At 38.8% G+C, this 18,862-nt stretch overlaps 10 protein-coding genes across 10 annotated transcripts; 4 read left to right on the top strand and 6 right to left on the bottom strand.

The window, feature by feature from the left end:
- Window position 1: 1 nt before the first annotated feature.
- On the bottom strand, window positions 2–1,067 carry BDF20DRAFT_825293 (ribosome recycling factor domain-containing protein; the record flags this gene model as incomplete). Its single annotated transcript, XM_053077966.1, has 5 exons — window positions 2–79; window positions 157–316; window positions 402–493; window positions 613–728; window positions 803–1,067. The coding sequence occupies 5 exons, from the start codon at window positions 1,065–1,067 to the stop codon at window positions 2–4; spliced, it is 711 nt and encodes a 236-aa protein (XP_052933768.1).
- A 138-nt stretch (window positions 1,068–1,205) lies between these two features.
- Window positions 1,206–3,109, bottom strand: BDF20DRAFT_714230 (peptidase M24, structural domain-containing protein). Its single transcript, XM_053076102.1, has 5 exons — window positions 3,032–3,109; window positions 2,038–2,941; window positions 1,806–1,962; window positions 1,690–1,732; window positions 1,206–1,612 (listed from the first exon to the last, which is right to left on the bottom strand). The coding sequence occupies exons 2-5, from the start codon at window positions 2,938–2,940 to the stop codon at window positions 1,300–1,302; spliced, it is 1,416 nt and encodes a 471-aa protein (XP_052933767.1). The 5' UTR covers window position 2,941; window positions 3,032–3,109; the 3' UTR covers window positions 1,206–1,299.
- A 207-nt stretch (window positions 3,110–3,316) lies between these two features.
- BDF20DRAFT_714205 (ribonuclease H-like domain-containing protein) lies at window positions 3,317–4,327 on the top strand. The gene is made up of 3 exons (XM_053076101.1): window positions 3,317–3,477; window positions 3,562–3,873; window positions 3,979–4,327. The coding sequence occupies exons 1-3, from the start codon at window positions 3,441–3,443 to the stop codon at window positions 4,275–4,277; spliced, it is 648 nt and encodes a 215-aa protein (XP_052933766.1). The 5' UTR covers window positions 3,317–3,440; the 3' UTR covers window positions 4,278–4,327.
- Window positions 4,328–4,390: 63 nt separating this feature from the next.
- On the top strand, window positions 4,391–5,770 carry BDF20DRAFT_887845 (proteasome subunit beta type-7). Its single transcript, XM_053082045.1, has 6 exons — window positions 4,391–4,509; window positions 4,588–4,669; window positions 4,737–4,831; window positions 4,910–5,053; window positions 5,139–5,313; window positions 5,403–5,770. Exons 1-6 carry the CDS (start codon window positions 4,454–4,456, stop codon window positions 5,658–5,660), a joined length of 810 nt encoding a protein of 269 aa, XP_052933765.1. The 5' UTR covers window positions 4,391–4,453; the 3' UTR covers window positions 5,661–5,770.
- BDF20DRAFT_915741 (SRR1-domain-containing protein) lies at window positions 5,742–6,776 on the bottom strand (the record flags this gene model as incomplete). Its single annotated transcript, XM_053084359.1, has 5 exons — window positions 5,742–5,934; window positions 6,009–6,256; window positions 6,317–6,447; window positions 6,514–6,554; window positions 6,616–6,776. 5 exons carry the CDS (start codon window positions 6,774–6,776, stop codon window positions 5,742–5,744), a joined length of 774 nt encoding a protein of 257 aa, XP_052933764.1.
- BDF20DRAFT_714067 (uncharacterized protein) lies at window positions 6,584–9,188 on the top strand. Its single transcript, XM_053076100.1, has 7 exons — window positions 6,584–6,785; window positions 6,855–7,221; window positions 7,339–7,453; window positions 7,536–7,788; window positions 7,870–8,010; window positions 8,095–8,469; window positions 8,536–9,188. The coding sequence occupies exons 2-7, from the start codon at window positions 7,028–7,030 to the stop codon at window positions 9,033–9,035; spliced, it is 1,578 nt and encodes a 525-aa protein (XP_052933763.1). The 5' UTR covers window positions 6,584–6,785; window positions 6,855–7,027; the 3' UTR covers window positions 9,036–9,188.
- Window positions 9,189–9,195: 7 nt separating this feature from the next.
- Window positions 9,196–11,822, bottom strand: BDF20DRAFT_887834 (P-loop containing nucleoside triphosphate hydrolase protein). The gene is made up of 3 exons (XM_053082044.1): window positions 11,640–11,822; window positions 10,086–11,558; window positions 9,196–9,970 (listed from the first exon to the last, which is right to left on the bottom strand). Exons 1-3 carry the CDS (start codon window positions 11,734–11,736, stop codon window positions 9,378–9,380), a joined length of 2,163 nt encoding a protein of 720 aa, XP_052933762.1. The 5' UTR covers window positions 11,737–11,822; the 3' UTR covers window positions 9,196–9,377.
- Window positions 11,823–12,340: 518 nt separating this feature from the next.
- BDF20DRAFT_838260 (uncharacterized protein) lies at window positions 12,341–13,075 on the top strand (the record flags this gene model as incomplete). The annotated part of the gene is made up of 5 exons (XM_053079141.1): window positions 12,341–12,506; window positions 12,570–12,669; window positions 12,690–12,699; window positions 12,761–12,916; window positions 12,995–13,075. 5 exons carry the CDS (start codon window positions 12,341–12,343, stop codon window positions 13,073–13,075), a joined length of 513 nt encoding a protein of 170 aa, XP_052933761.1.
- A 138-nt stretch (window positions 13,076–13,213) lies between these two features.
- Window positions 13,214–15,433, bottom strand: BDF20DRAFT_979359 (uncharacterized protein). The gene is made up of 5 exons (XM_053085105.1): window positions 15,308–15,433; window positions 15,094–15,216; window positions 13,701–15,008; window positions 13,478–13,581; window positions 13,214–13,381 (listed from the first exon to the last, which is right to left on the bottom strand). The coding sequence occupies exons 1-5, from the start codon at window positions 15,336–15,338 to the stop codon at window positions 13,250–13,252; spliced, it is 1,698 nt and encodes a 565-aa protein (XP_052933760.1). The 5' UTR covers window positions 15,339–15,433; the 3' UTR covers window positions 13,214–13,249.
- A 98-nt stretch (window positions 15,434–15,531) lies between these two features.
- On the bottom strand, window positions 15,532–18,687 carry BDF20DRAFT_995738 (uncharacterized protein). Its single transcript, XM_053085412.1, has 2 exons — window positions 17,603–18,687; window positions 15,532–17,482 (listed from the first exon to the last, which is right to left on the bottom strand). Exons 1-2 carry the CDS (start codon window positions 18,299–18,301, stop codon window positions 15,977–15,979), a joined length of 2,205 nt encoding a protein of 734 aa, XP_052933759.1. The 5' UTR covers window positions 18,302–18,687; the 3' UTR covers window positions 15,532–15,976.
- Window positions 18,688–18,862: the final 175 nt, after the last annotated feature.

The following is an 18,862-nucleotide window of genomic DNA, read 5'->3' as shown; positions in this document are numbered from 1 at the left end:
TCTAGGACTGAATTTCTTTGATCTTAGATTTGAGTATATCATCTATTGTTTTGTTGTATTTATCTGTCATATTTTGTACCTGAAAACGTTGCAGAATGGATGGTTAAAAACCTTTGCCTTTTTTTTTTTTTTTCTTATCCACTCGCTAGAACTTACAGTCTTTTCTAATTTTTTGATTTGATCCGCTGGTTGATGCTTCAAATCCTGCTTCAGATGCTTCATACCGTCTTGTCGAATTGCTCTCACCTTCAGCTTGAATTGCTCACCCATATTGCTTACTAACTTGGCCATTTTATCACGCGATTCTTTGGTTGGTCTAAAATAAGGCACAGTATAAAATGAGCACTTGGGTATCTTGCTAAATATTTACATGCTTGATACACAATTCTCTCAAAGCATACTTTGGGATAGGAACTTTGATCATCTTGTTGTCTACGATAGGGTTCAAATTTAATCCCGCCTCACGAATACTTTTTTCTACAGCTGATGTATACTTTTATAAGGAAAAAAAAAAACCAAAAAACCAAAAAAAAACGGCGTATTTCTTAATTGTGCTGATGGATTGATTCAAACGTATTGAAAAAAACGGTTTGCTTTCCGTATAATACCTACATCGTTGTCGTGCACTGTAACCAACAAAGTTTGAGGATCTCGCACAGTAATCTGAGCCAGATCCCTTAGTGAAAACTGTGAATTTTCTATTCGCACTCGAACATTGTCCAACAAAGCTAAATTTTATGTCAGGTTAAACCCGTTCAAGCAAAACTACTGGTGTTACTTTCTGTAAGCGGTGCAATTTTACCAGGATTAGCTCTTCCTACTCGCATAGTAACCAGCTGATCTCTTAAATGTGCAATGGACGCTTCGAATCTCTTTGTCAATTCATTCTCGTTGAACTGTGGGACATACTCCTCTATTTCCTCTTTTGCAGCAGTTTTAGATTCATTTCTCTTTTTATTGTCTTTAATTTTTTTCGCATAAAATCGGATGGCTATGTTTAAAACGGGTTGTTGCCATGATGGCTGGGCAGTAGTTGCTGGCCTATAAATGATAGGAGATGTTCTCATAAAAGTTTGCCTTAAAACGAGTGATCGTAGCAATCTTGAGGACATGATTTTTGTTAATGTATAGTAGAAGTGGTATCAAAGTACAGTAGATGATAAAATCAGCGTTTTTGACAACTGTCAATAAAAAGATGGGGGAAGGCGCTAACAGGGGGACAAGGATGTCTAAATCACAAATCGGCGACTCAAAATCGTGCTCTGCTAGCCTGATTCATGCTGTTCATGTTAAATGACTCTAAAAACCCATGATGGCCTCGATATCGTTCACTTCTTTGGGAGCTATGGTCAAGTTCTCAATCCCAATTTCTGTAATCAGTATCGTATCTTCAATGCGTACTCCTCCAACCTTTCTATATTTCTCGATCTTTTCTGTTCCAAAGTACTTTTTATAGGGTGAGCTTGCGGCTGTCCACATGTCAATACTAACATCGTTGAAATAGAGACCTGGCTCAACTGTTATGACCATATTTGCCTGCAATGGACGAGTGAATAACTCTAAAGGATAACCTTTTCTGGTTTTCATTGCTGAAAGTATTCCAATATCCGTCCTGCGATGGTTTTTTTTTTTTTTTTTCTTTATCATGAATCACTTATGCCTCGATTATAAGTTTCAAATGTAACTTACCCTCCAACGTCATGACAGTCTAATCCAATTGAATGACCTGTTCCTGAATATTTTAAATGCTGATGATATCAGCTATACAAGGCTTAAATATTTGCTCTTCTTAACAGATAAAGTACCGTGGAAATAGAACGCTCTGTAAATCCCTAATTGTATTATTTCTTCAGCGTCACCAACCAAAATACCAATGTTGATGAGCTCTTGAGTCAAAATTTTGACTACAAGAGTATGCATATCTCTCCAAAAGACACCTGGTCTTACTTGGTCCAGTACAGCCTATGTTACCAATTTTTCAAAGGTACGTTAGTGTTCTGTATAATGAGAAACATTGCCTCTCCATCTATAACTTACTTTTTGTGCTTTTAAAACAATGTTATATATAGTTCTGGCTTCGGAAGAGAATTTACCTGTGACAGGAAATGTTCGTGTTATATCACTTCCGTAGCATGTAAGCTCTCCACCTGCATCCACCAAAATCAGGGCATGCCTGTTATCACTGGGTATCCATTTATTATTGTCGGTGTAATGTAAAACGGAAGCACGCTCTCCCGAAGCTATGATAGGGATATAGCATTGTCGATTAAGTCCACTCTTAGCACACACGTATCGGAACTCTGCTTCCAACTCGGATTCGTTCATTAGAAAAGGTCGACCATGTCTAGACCCTCGTCTTCCTACCGCTGACATAAGAGATATATGTGCATGGGAAGATATATGAGCTGTATATCGAAGTAAATCTTTTTCCCATGGAAATTTGATGAGTCTGGCTTCGTGTATAGCTGGGCCTAACAAACTGGCATCTATTTTTGGGAGGATTGTAGGGGGCAAGGCAGCCACATTGGTTGAATCCATAGTTAAAATGATATCTGGATTGATTTCTTGTAATTTCGCATTCATTTCGTTTTCAGTAAGTACTATATCAACATCATATTTTTCAAGTAATTGCTGATCAGTAGGAGGTATGCCTTTCCATAATTGTTCTTCAAGCGGAACAGTTGGGCGGACGAGATAGATCGTATCTGTCGAAAATTGGAAGATGACATGGTAACCAGCAGACTCAACACCAGTTAAATAGAAAAAGTTACTTTCTTGTCGAAAGTCCAGCTCAACGTCTGTATCGTCTCTTCTATGTGTGACTCCACCGCGATGATAAATGACCGTGTTTGATTTAGGAGGTAGGTCCAAATACTTCTTCACTCTTAGATAATGATACCGAGTCTTGATCTTATCCTGTGGGGGCATAAAACTAGGCATGCTAGGATGAAGGAAAATGAGAGCAAATAGAAGAGAAATCAGAAAGAAAAAATCTTAAATTGGAAGGAAATCTGTTTTTCTTAAATGTTACATCACAGACAGGTTTGTAACAGTTTCCTTAGGGCAGATAGCCCAACCAGATTAGATTCTGTTCTCGTATATCAGCCTATTCTCAAAAAATACTGTAATAGACAAATGACACTAATATTACCGAATCTCATTTGTTGATACCAAATCTAATTATTGCCCTATGATGGAAGGACGACGTTTATCGTTCTTTGTTCTTTTAACCTTGCGATGGTGCCTTTTAGGTTGTTGCTGCTAGAAGTTATCAGGGGAACAAAAAAAAAAAAAAAAAAACCAAAAAAAACTTGAAGGCCCGCTTCGTATTATTTAATTTTGCTTGTTTAGTGGAAGCTTTTGTAAAATTATAATCTCACAGATCAGTGTCTTTAACCACCATTTTCAGAACGATCCAGAAGATTTCATTGAGAATAGCGATGAGCCACCGTGCATATTACGCTGTGAATAAAGGACGTAAACCAGGAATTTATGACACATGGCGTGAATGCGAAGAAAATGTCAAAGGCTTTCGTAACGCAATATACAAAAAATTTACAGACCGGCGAGAAGCTATCAACTTTGTCAATCAAGGACATGCAGTACCTATCATAAAACCTGAACCACTGAGCACCTCATCTCTTCTATATGAAGAAAGAAAACTTGAGCCGGTCAAGCGTTCACCTACTGAAAAACCGAAAACAACAACTATCAATTCCACATATGAATTACTGGGTAAAAAACGATTACATGAGGAAGTTGAAGGCGAGATAATAAGTGATGATGATGGCCATAAATCAAAACACCCAGCAAAAACATTAGAGGAGATAACAATAGTCTATACAGATGGCGCCTCCTCGTCTAATGGACAAGGTAACGCCCGAGCAGGGTATGGCGTTTATTGGGGTGAAAATGATCCTCGAAATGCTAGTGTTCGACTAAGGGATAAACGTCAAACTAATCAAAGAGCTGAAGCAGCAGCAGTTATTCATGCATTGCAGCAAGATATACAAGGAACAAATACTTTAGAAATTAGAACAGACTCTATGTATGTGATAAAGGCTGTGACAGAGTGGTGTAAAAACTGGGTTAAGAATAATTGGAAATCATCCACTGGTAAAGAAGTGCAAAATCGAGATTTACTGGAGCAAATTATAAAGTTAGTAGAAAAAAGGAAGGGTAAGGTAAAATTTGTCCATGTTCGAGGACACCAAGGTATTGAAGGCAATGAAATGGCAGATAAACTAGCTGTTGCAGGTGCTCAAAAAAGCTTGTAAAAAAATAAAAAAGTCTATTTATTATGCCTAAATCGAAAGCGGAACCTTAAATGTGACATGCCGCCATTGAGGGGAATTTCCATGACGCGTCTCTACTTTTTGCTTGACCAACTAAAGCACTGCCTTCTAAAATTTGATTGAGTTTTTCTTTCACGGACATAACAATTATTGCGAAAATGACTACTGGAATGTCTTTACCGAAGGGAGGCTTTAACTTTGATAACTATGCTAGGTCAGTATATTTTAGATATGAGAGTTATAAAGTCTGAATAAAAAATGCTTAAGCGTATTATTTTTGAATGGGTGACAGAAATAAAGCACTTGAAGCTAAAGGTGCTAAACCTCCCAAAGCAACAAGTACAGGTACCACTATTGTTGGTATCATCTTCGATGTAAGCATTTTGAACTTTAAACAACCTTGCTATCTGATCTAATCAATTCTTCATATTATGTTTTCAGGGTGGTGTTTGTCTAGGTGCCGATACAAGAGCAACAGAAGGACCTATTGTGGCAGATAAAAATTGTGAAAAGATTCATTACATTGCCCCCAACATGTAGGTCTAAAGTGTAATCTGCGACTGACCTTAAGAAGCTCAACTAACTAATTCTTGCCATCTATTGTCTACGTATAGCTATTGTTGTGGTGCTGGTACAGCTGCAGACACTGAATTCACAACCAACTTGATCAGCTCTCAAATCGAATTACATGCTTTATCAACTGGTAGAAAGCCACGTGTGGTTACAGCTATGACAATGTTGAAGCAAATGCTATTCAGGTAAATCAATTGGCAATGACGAGTTTAATGGATTTAGCCCTTTTTTAATCATCAAGACATTACTTCTCTATATATACATGTATAGATACCAAGGTCATATTGGTGCAGCCCTTGTATTAGGTGGTTTCGATGTTAGTGGTCCTCAATTATACACAGTCTACCCTCATGGTAGCACTGATAAGCTACCATACGTCACTATGGGTTCAGGTTCATTAGCAGCAATGAGTGTGTTCGAAAGTAAATGGAAACCAAACATGACTGTAAGTAGAATGGGATGAATAGAGCCATAAACAAATAATGATATGTTATATGCACATACTGAATTTCAATCATTATGTGGAACGATTAGCGTGAAGAAGCAATTGAAATTGTCAAAGAAGCTATCGAAGCAGGTATTTTCAACGATCTTGGATCAGGTTCGAATGTGGATGTTTGTGTCATTACAAAGGATAATACAGAATATCTTCGTAATTATGCTCGTCCCAATGAACGTGGAGTCAAAGAACAAAGTTACGTTTTCCCCAAAGGTACTACAGCTGTATTGAAGGAGTCGATTGAACGCTTTGTTACAGTCTCTGAAGGCGATTCTATGGATATTTCCATGTAAACGCTGTGACTATATATCTTTCTAATAAAGCAACCATTTAATACATTGATAAAAAGAAAAAAGATGCATTATTATGTTAGATTATTCTAGTGTTGGTACATTAGACCAAAAATCATCATCTAGTTTATCTACAGTTTCGGTTGGGAAAGTTTGTATGGAAATATCATTAAAAATTTGGTTATTGTCGAATTCTTTTGGAAAAGCTATACAGTTTACAATATCTACAGCGGTAATTAGATAAGGGCATTCTCGAATGAGATCTTTTTGCAGTTGACTATCATAAAGTAAGGTGCTAACGGTTAGAAGTCTGGTTTTGCTGAAAGAGCAAGTCATCATTAAAGTACATACCTTCCAACATACATGTCAAATTTATTGCCAATGATTGTCACGAGCGGTAGTCGATCTCTACTCCAGTTTGCACTCAAAGTGTTACTGTACAACCCTCTTCCACAATGAGGCATGTAGAATAGAGTCGGCCTGTCAATCACTCTTTTGCCATCTTCGTTTTCTGTTATCAGTTTTATATTGTGTGATGCACATAATTCTTTGTCTAAATCAGTCATGACTGGATCAAAAATATACATGGTGCCTGAAATCTATAAAATGCATACAATGGTGAGAGCTATGTACTTATCAGTAGTGAGAAGATAACTTACCTTCAAAATTTCCCTAATTATCAATGCCAAAACAAACTGATATTGTGCATTCTTTGATTTATGCATGGATCCAATACCGTAACAGACAATATCGTGCGGCTTTGTGTATAACAAACTTTCTTCAAATATAACTAGAAGGATTCATTTAGAACAAATGCTTGTGTTTGACTCGGCGATATCGGTTTTTTTTATCTAACCTGATAGGTCCTTGAAAAAACGGCTGTCTACAAGTGTTTCCCTATCGGTTAAAGCAAAGTGTAAGTCAAGAACCAGCTTATTCCTTTTTTTTTAGATCTTACTTTCTTTGGTCTAACGTTCTGTTCAGATCTTCTAATTTCCACTCATCAGGATCCTTGAAGGAGTATTTATTTTTTCTATTTTTTTTTCTGTTATTTGCTACAGCTTTGTATTTAAAGTGCGTGACCTTTGTAAAGCCGTCCTCATCTACTTGATCTGTCATCTGTATGAAGCAAGTAATCCATGCTACAGAAAAAAAAAAAAATGCCTGTTTTTGATTTGAGGTCTCTTTTTTTTTTAGGTAACTGATTACCAGCGAATCATAACTTTCCAAAAATTTGGGAGCCAGAAACATTTCAGCTGAAAAAAAATAGAGTGGGCAACAATAGCAGCAGTGGCACGTATTGAAAGGTAAATCGAAAAATATCATTGCCAACATTCTTTTCGGTATTCCTTGGACAATACATATAGAATATGCCAACAACAAGATTTGCAACTGCCACTGGTAAAGCAGCAACCACCGATCTAGATTCTAGTACTTCATCTGCTGTTGAGTCGCCAAAGGAAGTACGAAGAAAAGCATTTCAGTCTCGAAAACGACGTGAAAGACCCACAGATCTCGCAAAGAAACAGTCAATTATGGTCGAATTCATAGACACTATTATAAAGTACATCTAGCGATACAAGCGAGCTTTATTAATTGATTTTCCAAGACGCCTTTTCTAATGATTCTTCTTTCTTGTTTGACCATTTAAAAAAAATCATACATATATATATATATATAGATTCGACAAAAAGCATCTCTTGTGGAGTAAAGCACCTAATGTGGAAAAAACTACAATTGAATACGTTATTGATCGTGTTTACAAAGGAAAATACAAAGACTTTAACAGCTTGAAGGTACTTTTTTATCCTGGAAGCGATTTTCTGAGCGCTATTGCTGGTACTCTTCGTTAACGTTACATAACTTTCGTCTAAATAGTTAGATCTTGACATACTTATTTCGTCCATCGCACCTCTTTTCAATCAGTCTCGGGAAGAACTATATGCATTCAAGGATCTGTATGCATACATCAATAAAAGCCTATCTTTAGAAGCGTCGAGAGCGAATGAAGAATTAAAAGAAACAGAAAATGCCGTAGATTTCGTATCATTATTTAGACCAACAACAGACGGATATGCATTCAGTGATTTACTTATAAAGGACAATTCAGCTGGGCCAAAGATTAATTATAGTATGTGGTATTTGAATTGTACGTAGACGGTTTACAGCCTTAACCAATTTGTTCTTTTCCTCTTTATCGATTTATGTACAGTGAGCAACGTTCATGAGTTGATAGTGCACCCCGCTCAGCCAACCGCCAATGATCAAGTGCCCAAATTGAAAGATGTAGTTGCACCAGCCCCTAAATATCATCCCAAGGTTATAGATCACGGAAGCAAGCCTATTGTACCAGGTAGGTTTGACGAGTGGAAACTTTTTTTTGTATATTTGTATATCTGTAAGGTGCAGCAGGAACGCTCAAATACAATCCTCATAGTGCAATGGCTAGACTTTGGTGCTTTTAGCAGCTTTGCTCCTGCTTCTGATTCAAGAAGCGCAAATACAACGTATGAGAATACATATATGGGACGTGCTGCTAAACGATTAAAGAAGGAGAAGAGTTCTGAAAGCTCCAAGACAACAGTAGAGGATATGGAAACTAACGAAGAGGAGCTCAATGCAGCGTGGCTTAAAGAGCAGGGGCTAGATATACAACTGATGAACAACGCATTGGAAATTCAAGCAGATAAGGTCATGGAAGAATTGGAAAAGAACAGCAAGCTTTTTGAGAAACTGCTCGATTTTCAGAAGTCACGATTCAGCAAGGATGAGTCAAAGTGGGCCTTGGTGGATGAGAAGGAATTCGACGCAGGTAATAAAGTACAATGAATGGGAAAATAGCATGGCTGTACCGCTGCTAACATTCGCTCTAAAATAGCAAAGAGCTTGAAAGAAAACATTTTAAAAATACTACAAACTTTACCACCCAATGTAATTACAGATGCTGCAATTTTAGAGGAAGCGATGAAACGTTTACCAGTGTTCGAAGCTGCCTACCGCGGTACCTTACCTCCTCATAAAATATTCTCCTTCCCAACAACAGAAAAAGCCGAAGGTTTCCCACCCTATGCCAACATTACACCAACGTATCCGAAGGAGAATTGGCGTTTGTTAAGAGTAACTCCATTTCCAGCTGAAAAGGCTAGTGATGCTAACGCTCCAAATAGCAATCAAAACGAACCTCCTCTGTTGAGTATGTTGGAACAGCAGCAGCTCCACCTCATGCAAAAGGCTCCACCACTTTTTTCTCAACAATTAATACCCCATCCTTCACAAATGCAGCAGCCACCACCACATGCACCGCCTCAACAACAGCAGTGCATACCAATGTCGAACAATGCAACAATGGCCTACCCCCAATCACATCAAAGAAGATAAACTAAGCTTCTTTCTCTATAGAAATATCAAAAAAGCATTGGATTCCTTTTATTTTTTATTTTTATCTTACTCTCTATATTTTTCGTCGTCTTATTTTTTATTATAATGATACATTTCTCTTACGAATTGATAAAATTCAATAAATATCCTTGAATACATGATAAATACTTGCGAGAACTCTTTTTTAATATAAATGAAGCATTAAGAGATGAATAAAAACTTAATAGAGTATCAATGATATATTATATAAACACAGTATGAACATAAAGAGGTAAATAATTTACAAGATAGAACACTAATATGAATTATACAGAATAGAAGACGGGAAGTAGAGGAAGTCTACTAAAATCTTCTTGATTTGCCACGACCTTCCCAACGGTTTCCGTTTTTACTTGTTTTTCTGTTGAAATCTTTGTCCGAACGATGACCAAAGCCATTGAAGTCGAACTTTTTAGAGCTGTGTTTGGTATCATCGTCATCATCATTGAAACGGCTGAAGCTACTACGGTTACTGCTCCATGCCTTATTGCTGTTGTCGTCATCATTATCATTATTTTTAAAGCGGTTAAAGCTACTACGGTTGCTGTTCCATGTCTTATTGCTATTGCCGTCATCATTATCATTATTGTTAAAACGACCGAAGCTGCTACGGTTGTTGTCCCATCTCTTACTGCTATCACTGCTACGGTTGTATCTTCTTCTATCGTTATCATAATTGTCTTGTCTACCTCTGAAATTATCTCTACCACCGTATTCCCTTCTACCGAAACGACGCTCGTTTCTATCCTCTCCTCCCTTCAATCCGAAACCAATTTTCTTCAAAAATGATGTACTTAATTGAGGTAGTTCCTTCACACCTAGTCCTTGTAAGAAATTATTGGCTTGATCAATTGCATCATCTCTAGGCTTTCCGAGCATATTCATTCTACCAGAATCTATAGCGAATCAGGATGATACAGTCAGTTTCTTCTTTCTTTTTTTTTTTTTTTTTTCTCATATTCCGAAATCCTAATCCTTGACTGAAGGTGTAAAAAGAAGTGATTTACTTACAATAACCAAGATAGGCAGTATATGTTTCGTTGATCAAATCAGGATCCACGTACTGTAGGGAAGCGACAGCCTTTTCATTGTTCTCTTGCACCACCTCTTCAGGGAATTGCGGTGCTGGAAGCTTTTGAACAGGTAGATCAGAGACTTCGTTTGTCAAGAATTGATTTTCGAAAGGAGCCAAAAGAATGATGCCTTCGCCTTCGCGACCAGCACGGCCAGTACGGCCGAGACGATGAATATATTGCTCGCGAGAAGAAGGTACACCAATTTGAAGGACAAGTGAGACACCAGGGTAATCGACACCTCGAGCGGACACATCCGAGGTAAAGAGCACACTATTGCCTCTGTCACTTCGGAATCGATCAGAAATCTTTGTTCGTTGTTGCTGCGACTTTCGAGAATGGAGTTCATGGATTCGACGCTCTCTCATCAAATTCTTGAAAATGGTCGCATATGCCATGGTTGATTTGGTAGTAGGTAAGAAGACAATGACTTTACCTTTGTGAGCTGCTTCATGTTTTTCCAAGATATCACGGACGATAGTGACATGGTCGGTATAAGGAGCAACGATAGCTGTTTGTTTCGTCTTCATGTTGGTGTGCACTTCTTCTTCGCCGACGGTGTCAATCAACTTGTAGTCTCTTTTGAGAGCAAATTGACCCAAGTTCTTTTTTATATCCTTCGACAAAGTGGCTGAATAGAGCATTGTTTGGCGGTCTTCAGGGATTTCCGAAAGAATGCTTTGCAATTCAGCTTTGAAACCCATATCCAACAACTGATCTGCTTCGTCCAAAACCAAAACCTTCAAATTTTCACACATTTTTTTAAAGTGCTTTACTGACTTTAACATATCATTCAAACGACCAGGGGTGCCGACGATGATATCGCCGCGATACCTGTCCAAGTTACGAATCTGACGTGGTTTAGATTCACCTCCTACTAAGCAATGCACCTTGAAAGGATAGAATTTTGTCAACTTCTCGGCTTCGTCAGCAATTTGATTCGCTAATTCGCGAGTAGGGGAGATAACGAGAATGGAGCACCCTTTGAACTGCTTATAAGCTGCTTCGTCAAATCCTGCTGTAGACGTTTCCAAAGCTGCAATTAAAAATGCTAGTGTTTTACCCGTGCCGGTTTTGGCTTTGACAAACATATCGGATGAATCGGGCAGTTGAGTAAGCACGGCTTCTTGCACTGGTGACATTTCCTGATATCTGAACACTCTTTCGAGGGCTTTCTTAGTTCTGGGGTTGAGAGAGGTGACAGAATCAAATCTGGCTTTAACTGGCTCTATTTTGGTATCATCCAACTTATCAAATTGGAAGCTTTCGTCTTCATTTTCTTCCTTTTTCAATAGTTCAGCAACTCTATTGTAGTTTACAGATTGAGTATGGAATAAAGCGTAAGATGCCGGTTTGCTTTGCTTGAGGATCTGGGGTAAGATCGGTTGTCCACTGAAAGAGATCGATCGAGCTTTTATGAAAAATTTAAATTTTTTCCGATGAGTATCATGGTTCCTGAAATTGGAACAACCCCTGCACAACCTATACTTACAAAGATTGGTCTTTAAAAGTGTATTTCTTGTTAGTGTAGTCAGTGAGCGTGTGCTGTAAAGCTTAGCTACAGCAGGTATAAGGGTTTTATGAAACATAAGTAGATAATGAAAAGAAAGAGAGAACGATGAAAGACTAAGCAAGGGTTCACGCTTGATTTTATATCAAATTCAAAAGGAAAAAAAAAAAAAAAAGCTTTCCAACTCCCCTAAAGAAAAGGCATATAAAGGGGACCCCTACTTTCCAAATTTGTTCAGAGTCCCTTTTTTGATCCATTATTCGATTGATTCGTCTGTTCTCAATCCTCAATCATACGAATTATATGTTCTACCATAACCATTGCATTCTACAGAATTTTGCCTACTACTGATAGAATTGTAGACATAGAACATCTTTATCAATTTTTTATGGGACGCTTTTTCTATAAAAAGAACCTTCTCTTCCCATTTGATATGTGCAAATTTGTTGTACTTCCGAGCGGAGTCCCCAGGTGTCAAAGACCCTATCAAAATAAGGCAAGCGCTTGATTGGAAGCTAGATTTCCATGCTTCTTTTTCTGGACGTTTTTCACTTTTCTTCGTTTTTCACTTTTCTTTGAGATGAGTTAAGATTTCTTTTGAGATTCGAGGGACACTTTTATGATATTTACATTTTTGATGAAAGAGCCTTAACTTTGTGAGAGCAGTAAAGCTAGCATGTCCAATGGATAAAGATAAAGGCTATTGGCTACTAACTTTAGAATGTGTGTTGGCAAAGCTTAGAATCTATCGTTCGAAGCTATTGTATTTCTGGGTTGCACGCGTTTGGTTAGAAGCTGCTGCTATTACTGTCAATGATTCAGGGACAGACGTGCTACATGTACCGTACAGTAAATAACATTTATACTGTGGACGCAAAAAATTGACCTCTCTGTCATATATTACTATTTCAGGCGTGCTTTCTGAAGATTATAATGTTGGAAAATCAATTATGGAAGCAACGGTATTCTTCATTGGCAGCGTAAACAGAGACAAATATGCGGTAACCTTTTTGTAATAAATGTTGAATTTAGCATGTCAATGGTAATAATAAATCGAGATTCAATTGTGTTTTGTAACGTACCTAATTATTCTGTAAATACAGACATGCCATTTATGTAACGAAACGTCTTTTACAGAAGCATACATTAGGTTGAAAGCGTTCTCGCGTGCTAAAGCTGTGGAAGGTTATGGTAGCGTGAAGTCAATGCCTCGAAAAACATGTTCGCAAACACAGCCGCTGTTCATGGTCAATGCCACGGTATTTTGCAGAAGCAAGCAATGGTATTTTTCAAATACATCGCCGTAACGATCACGGTATAGTTTTCATTATTTGCAGGTAGAAAGCATTATGAACATGACTGATCTCTGTACCCAAAAACCAAGAAGCCTCCATGATCAAAAACAGGTCAACGGATGATAAAGGTAGCCAGAGTAAAAGACAAAAAGCAGAGATAGATAGGACACTCTGGGACTATGACACGTTTATAAATATAAAGGGAAAAAAAGGAAAAAAAAGGCTGCCTTCTTTCTTTCTTTTTTCTTTTTTTTTTTTTTTGCTATTGATAAGTTTTTTATAAGAGTAAGGGCGTAATTAGAAGTTATCACTTAAATAGTTGTCTTCATCAATAAAGGTTGCAACAACAGTTCTGTCAGCGAATTTACGACCTGCAAGTGCTTGTAAAGCGGCTAGAGTTTGTTGTGGGTCTTCGTATCTTATGAAAATCTAGTTAAAGTAATTATCAAGGAGGGTCAGAAATTTGTAGAGAACACTCAGTTACACTAAAAGGGTATCCAATTCGCCCAAGAACAAAAAACTTACCAAACCTAACCCAGGGACATTCACGCCCTTTTGAGGTCTAGGTATCTTCATATCCACAATTGTACCGAATTTAGAGCATTCCTCTGCAACATCTTCCCAAATGTCTAATATTAGAGGGAAACAAAAAAAAAAAGACAAAGATGAATATCTTCTTGGGTTTGTTTCTCTTTTTTTTTTTTGGGGGGGGGCTATTTGCGCAAGTGCGTATGGCGTAAAGTATTACCTTTATATTCATCATCATCCTCTAGTTCCTCTGGTGTAATCATGTTCATTAATTGTAATACACGTGTAGCTTCTTCTTCTTTAGCACTGTTAATGGCCAGGAAATCCGCTGAAGTAGTTGCTTGATAATTGTCGTTGGTGTTGTTGTTGTTGTTATGACCTTTAGCACCCACACTGGCACGTTGGACAACGAGCTTGCGATCGCCCAGTTCCATATTATTCAAACCTTGGCAAGCCAAATCGGTAACCGAAGGATCGGCGTATTCACAGAAAGCAAAGCCCTTATTGGCGCCTGTCACGGGGTCCTTTACTAAATTGAAGGCACGCAATTCACCGAAGGCCTTCAACAACTCTACTACCTGATCGTCGTTCAAATAAACCGGGAGACCACCAATGAAGATTTTGTTGGGTGTATCGGGAACGTTGGTGGACACCAAGCCCGGCAAATGGACGGGCTCTTGTTCACCGCCGGCTGGAGGCTGATAGTCCTTGGGTCTACGAATTTTGAGTTGTTGGCCTTGGAACATGATGCCATCAAAGGCCATGGCAGAGGTGGCCTGTTCTGGGGAATGGAATTCTACAAAAGCGTAATTTTTGTCATGGTTGATTTGGACAGACTGTATCGGTGTGGTATCTGCTAAGCCGACTTGTTGCATGGTTGTGTTGAAGAAATCAGCCATCGACTTTTCGTCGATACCGAAAGGAATCTGTCCCACATAGAGACGCTTGGCCTGTCGTGCTATCGTATTATTAATGGCTGCCACACCGCCGAGACCGCCAGCCGTGGTACCACCGTGAGAGTTGCTACGACGGTGATCGTGCGAGCCATCGGAGGGTGGTGGCTGGAAGGATTGAGGTGTACGGGTGCCGACGACCTGACCAGGTAATGGGAACAAACCGGTTTGTTTCACTTGTTCTGCCGTCATGTTCTCCATACCAGCAGGCGCCATATCCCAATTGTTCAGCTTTCGAGGTCTTTTGCTTAAAGGAATCACATTCTCATCGTCGCCGCGATGACGAGATAAACTAGGTCTTCTGCTGGAACGACGAGGAGGGCTTGGACTTCTTCTGCTGCGTCGACTGCTACGATATTCGTCCCTACTGCTGCGATGATGGCGCTCACGAGAAGAGCGATCGCGTCTGTCTCTTGATCTTCTACGTCGACTCTCTCTATCACGCGATCTGTCACGATAACGATCTCGGCTGCCGTGGCGTCTGTCTCTACTGCTATGGTGTCTGTCTCTGCTACTTTCTCTTCTACGGTATTGATCAACACCACCGTGGTAGCTTACATCATGGTCATAGCGGCCTAATGAATGAGGAAAATGGAAAACGCATGCCGAATAAGTGTGTGTGTGTGGGGGGGGGAGATGTCTATTCAATTGTATGTTTACCATGTCCCCCATGACCATAAGGGGTCTCTTCCTGTTTAAAAGGGATATCTTCGGTTTTAAGTTCTTGTCCAACAGAATTCAAAAAGGAATTAGCAAGATCAGCTGCTGATTGCTGTGGAGGGCCTAGTCATATAAAAGAAAATGTCAGTTACCAATGAGGAATTCACATACATCCTTGCTATTGTATTAAGAGCAAAAATGAGAGAAAAGGTACCATTTGCATCTCTGTTCCAACCGTAGGACATTTTGAATAATAATTATAAAACAACTATAGACAAAAATAAAAATAAAAATAAAAAAAGATAGAGATATGATATGCCTTTAAAGTTAAAAAAAAAAAAAAAAATAAAAAAAATAAACGAAATTTGTAAAAATTATTTTTGTAGGGTGAAAAAGAAAAACGAGCTAGTGGGGTTTGAATAGTTTCTCTTGCTCTACGAATTCGTAAGGTGGATATGAGCCTTAGAAATCTTTACATTTTAAAACGAAAATGATGGTGGAAATGTATTTATTAGTTTTTAATTGGTAAATTTCTTTCTGTTTTTTGACAATAAAGAAAAAAAACGGTTTTTTTTCTGGTTTTTTTTTTTTAAAAAAAAAAGCTATTTTCAGCGAAAAGAAATATATAAATGTAAAAAATCAAAGAGAAGGGTGGGGGGGGAGATCTTTTTTTGATACAGTCTAAATAGGTCGTATAAAGAGTACTTTTTTCAAGGGTTAATTGTTTATAATGGGTAGAGAAAGAAAAAGGGCAACAAGAAGAGGATGAGGTATGAGACATGATAATTAAAAAAGTATTTACAAAAAAGCAGCAAGAAAGGGTTTGTTTAAGGTGGGTGGATGATGAAAGACGAGGTTTTTCCCTTTTTCTATTGTTCTCCTTTTAGAAGAGTGGGTCTAACAAGTGAGCTGCACTTGAGAAATCAGTATGAAAATCATCTTCCAACTTGATAAATTCTTGACACACGGCAGCGGATGGAGGCAATGGAGAGGAGGTGGTTGGATCATAAGTTTTCATATGGACATCACTTATGGGCGTTGTTGCTGCAGTAGTACTGGTGGTAGTAGTAGCATCCAGAAGCATGAAGGTGTCACTGAGAGGAGGGAGCATAAAAGATTCATAGAGATCGTTGTCCGTAAAACCAAACAGATCGGCTGTCACAGGAGGCTCTGGGGTATTGGCCACACTTGAGGTAGAGGACGTATGGCAACCAATGGATTCATTGAAGGGAGAGAAGCGGGCTTCAGAGCACATAGGGTCGTAAGAAGGAGAGATCATAGGGTCCCGTTCGTTGGTCATATTGGGTTGTGGGTGGCTATTGTTCAGTTTAAGCTTGATGCTCTTTATCGTTCCATTCGGATGAGATGATTGCTGTTGTTGTTGCTGCTGCTGCTGTTGCTGCTGCTGCTGCTGTTGTTGTTGTGCCTCCTCGTCCAGCGAGAAGCAATCACCAAAGTCAAGCGAGGCTGTTGCTTTGTCGTTCAAGAGTTTTCTCTTTTCAAAGATGGCATTTTGAGCGTCTAACGCAGAGGCGGTCAAAGGGGTAGATACTATAGATGCAGTGGAAGATGTGGAGGGTTGAAGCATGAAAAGTTCATTCTGATCGATGGTCGTGGTGGGTGTCGTGATGAAGCGTGTGGGTGGTATTTTGGAGGAGCGCTTACGTGGTTTTAAGGCGGGCATAAATTTGGTGCGGTAGGCATCCAGCGCTCTTTGAAGCAGATTCTTCTTTCCTGCCAGCACCCGTTGATTGAGGAAGGCCAATTTCCATGAAAGTTCGTTACAAACAGTGTGCTCCATCCATCGGGTACGGCCTCCCATATATTGGTCGGGATCGGTATTTCTGGCTCTTGGAAAAGGACAATTTTGATTACGAAATTCTTCAGAAATATCGTCCAATGAAACGGCCTCCACATTGATCTTAATACGACAGCGTGTATTTGAATGGACGTCTTCCACAGCGATGGTCTTGGGATGATTTGTTGGTTTAACAGTAGCGGCTTCCAAGGAGGTGGAAGTCAACGGTTGGTGCGCTGAGTTTAACAAAGCGGCGGCAATATTGGAAGCACTCTGGTGATGGCTGCTGCTGTTGGTACTATGATGAGAGCTGCTATTGGTGGTGATAGTCGATTCGTCATCGTCGTCTCGATTTTTTCTTTTGCGTAGTGTACCATTCAATAACTTTTCCTGTCGAGCAACACGTCTTGATCGCATGCTAGGATAGCGATTTCTGTAAGAGTCTACAGCACGTTGAATCAAGCCTCTTTTACCAGCAATTTCTTCTTTGTTCAAGAAAGCTAATTTCCAACCCAAATCATTGCATTCAGTTTCATAAGCCCAACGATTGCCTTTGTACGTTTCCTTTGGCAAATTGGCACGAGGATAGACCTATTTTTAAGGAAAAAAAAAAAAAAAAAAAAAAAGGAAAAGTGAGTGCCTCGAAAAAAAAAAAAAAAATTTAAGCCACCGACAAATCTCAGTGGGACCAATGAGAAAATGATGACTTACACAATTCTCTGTTTTAAACTTATCATCGACTTCATCTACATTGATGGTATGAATATCTGTTCTAATAGAATAACGCTTCAGTGTACGATTATGAGAATAAACAAATGACACCCATTCAACGCCGTCCTTTACTTCTGCTGTTGGTTCATTGGATGAAACTGACGCGTTGACTGAAGTGTTATGATGTACAGTTTTAGACGGGGTAATTGTTGCTGTCGTTGAGTTGCTGCTGCTGCTGCTGTTGTTGTTGTTGTTATTGTTGTTGTTGGTCGAATTATTTTTAGCGGCGATTGAGGCGGGAGAAATATTTCCTGTACTATGGGCCATGGTTTGCTGCTGAGTGGTTTTGTTTGGAATTGTGGGGGCGGTGTCAGAAACAGCGGGTACCTGTAAGGCAGCTGAAACCATAGCTGCAGCCAAAGCATTAGCGATCGCAGTCGTGGTAGCTGAAGATGAATTTTCAGTAACCATCATGTCAGTCTCCCCCTCTACTTCTTCTTTTGACAAAGTAGGCGGAGAAGCCACAGGTGAAGGCATCGAGTGAGATTTATTGAGCTTTCTGCGCTTGACACGATCGATGGTATTTTCGATCATTGTAATTTGTTCTTCAGTGAGTGTTTCCAAAATAGACTCGGCCTTCTTTGGTGCACTGATGAGGTCTTGGATCAATAAGGTAGTAGGTGACAAAGTATTCATCATAGTGATGTTTTCAAGAGGTCAATAAATAAGGATAAGGTGATGTGATGACTGACAATGTATGATCAGACAGATTTGTATTTGTAGGTAAAGAAAATCGTTGTAATAACGTTATAATAGTTAAATCATAAATATGTCAAATTCAGTTTAACCCGGAATTCGACGTTACAAACAAAAAAAAATGAAAAAAAGGGTTGGAGATAAAAAAAAAACCAGGAAAAAATGTTGTCAATCAATAAATAAAATATCAGAAAAATAGGGAGACGGTTCAAATGAATATTCAAACAAGTTCAAAAGAGAGAAATACACGCTTTTGAGACTCTTATTTTTCTATTGTTTTTGTAAAATTGTAAATTTGAAGAAAGGGAAAAAGTAACAAAAAAAAAAAAAAGGTTGAAACGTAGCAAGTCAGTATAAAAAAGTGGGGTAAAAAACTAAAAGGTCCAGGTTTTTATATAATTCTAAATCTTCGGAAACTCAATGGGCAAAATGTATGAATCAAATTAGGCTTCAGCATTTTTTAGTCCATGACGGGTTACGTGTAACCAATCTCTATGGTTTTTT

This window comes from Mycotypha africana (assembly GCF_025528875.1).
Source record: "Mycotypha africana strain NRRL 2978 chromosome Unknown BDF20scaffold_9, whole genome shotgun sequence".
In the NCBI taxonomy this organism is placed as follows: Eukaryota; Fungi; Mucoromycota; class Mucoromycetes; order Mucorales; family Mycotyphaceae; genus Mycotypha; species Mycotypha africana.
Note: the sequence above shows the minus strand (reverse complement) of the source record. Positions and strands in the feature narration are given on the sequence as shown.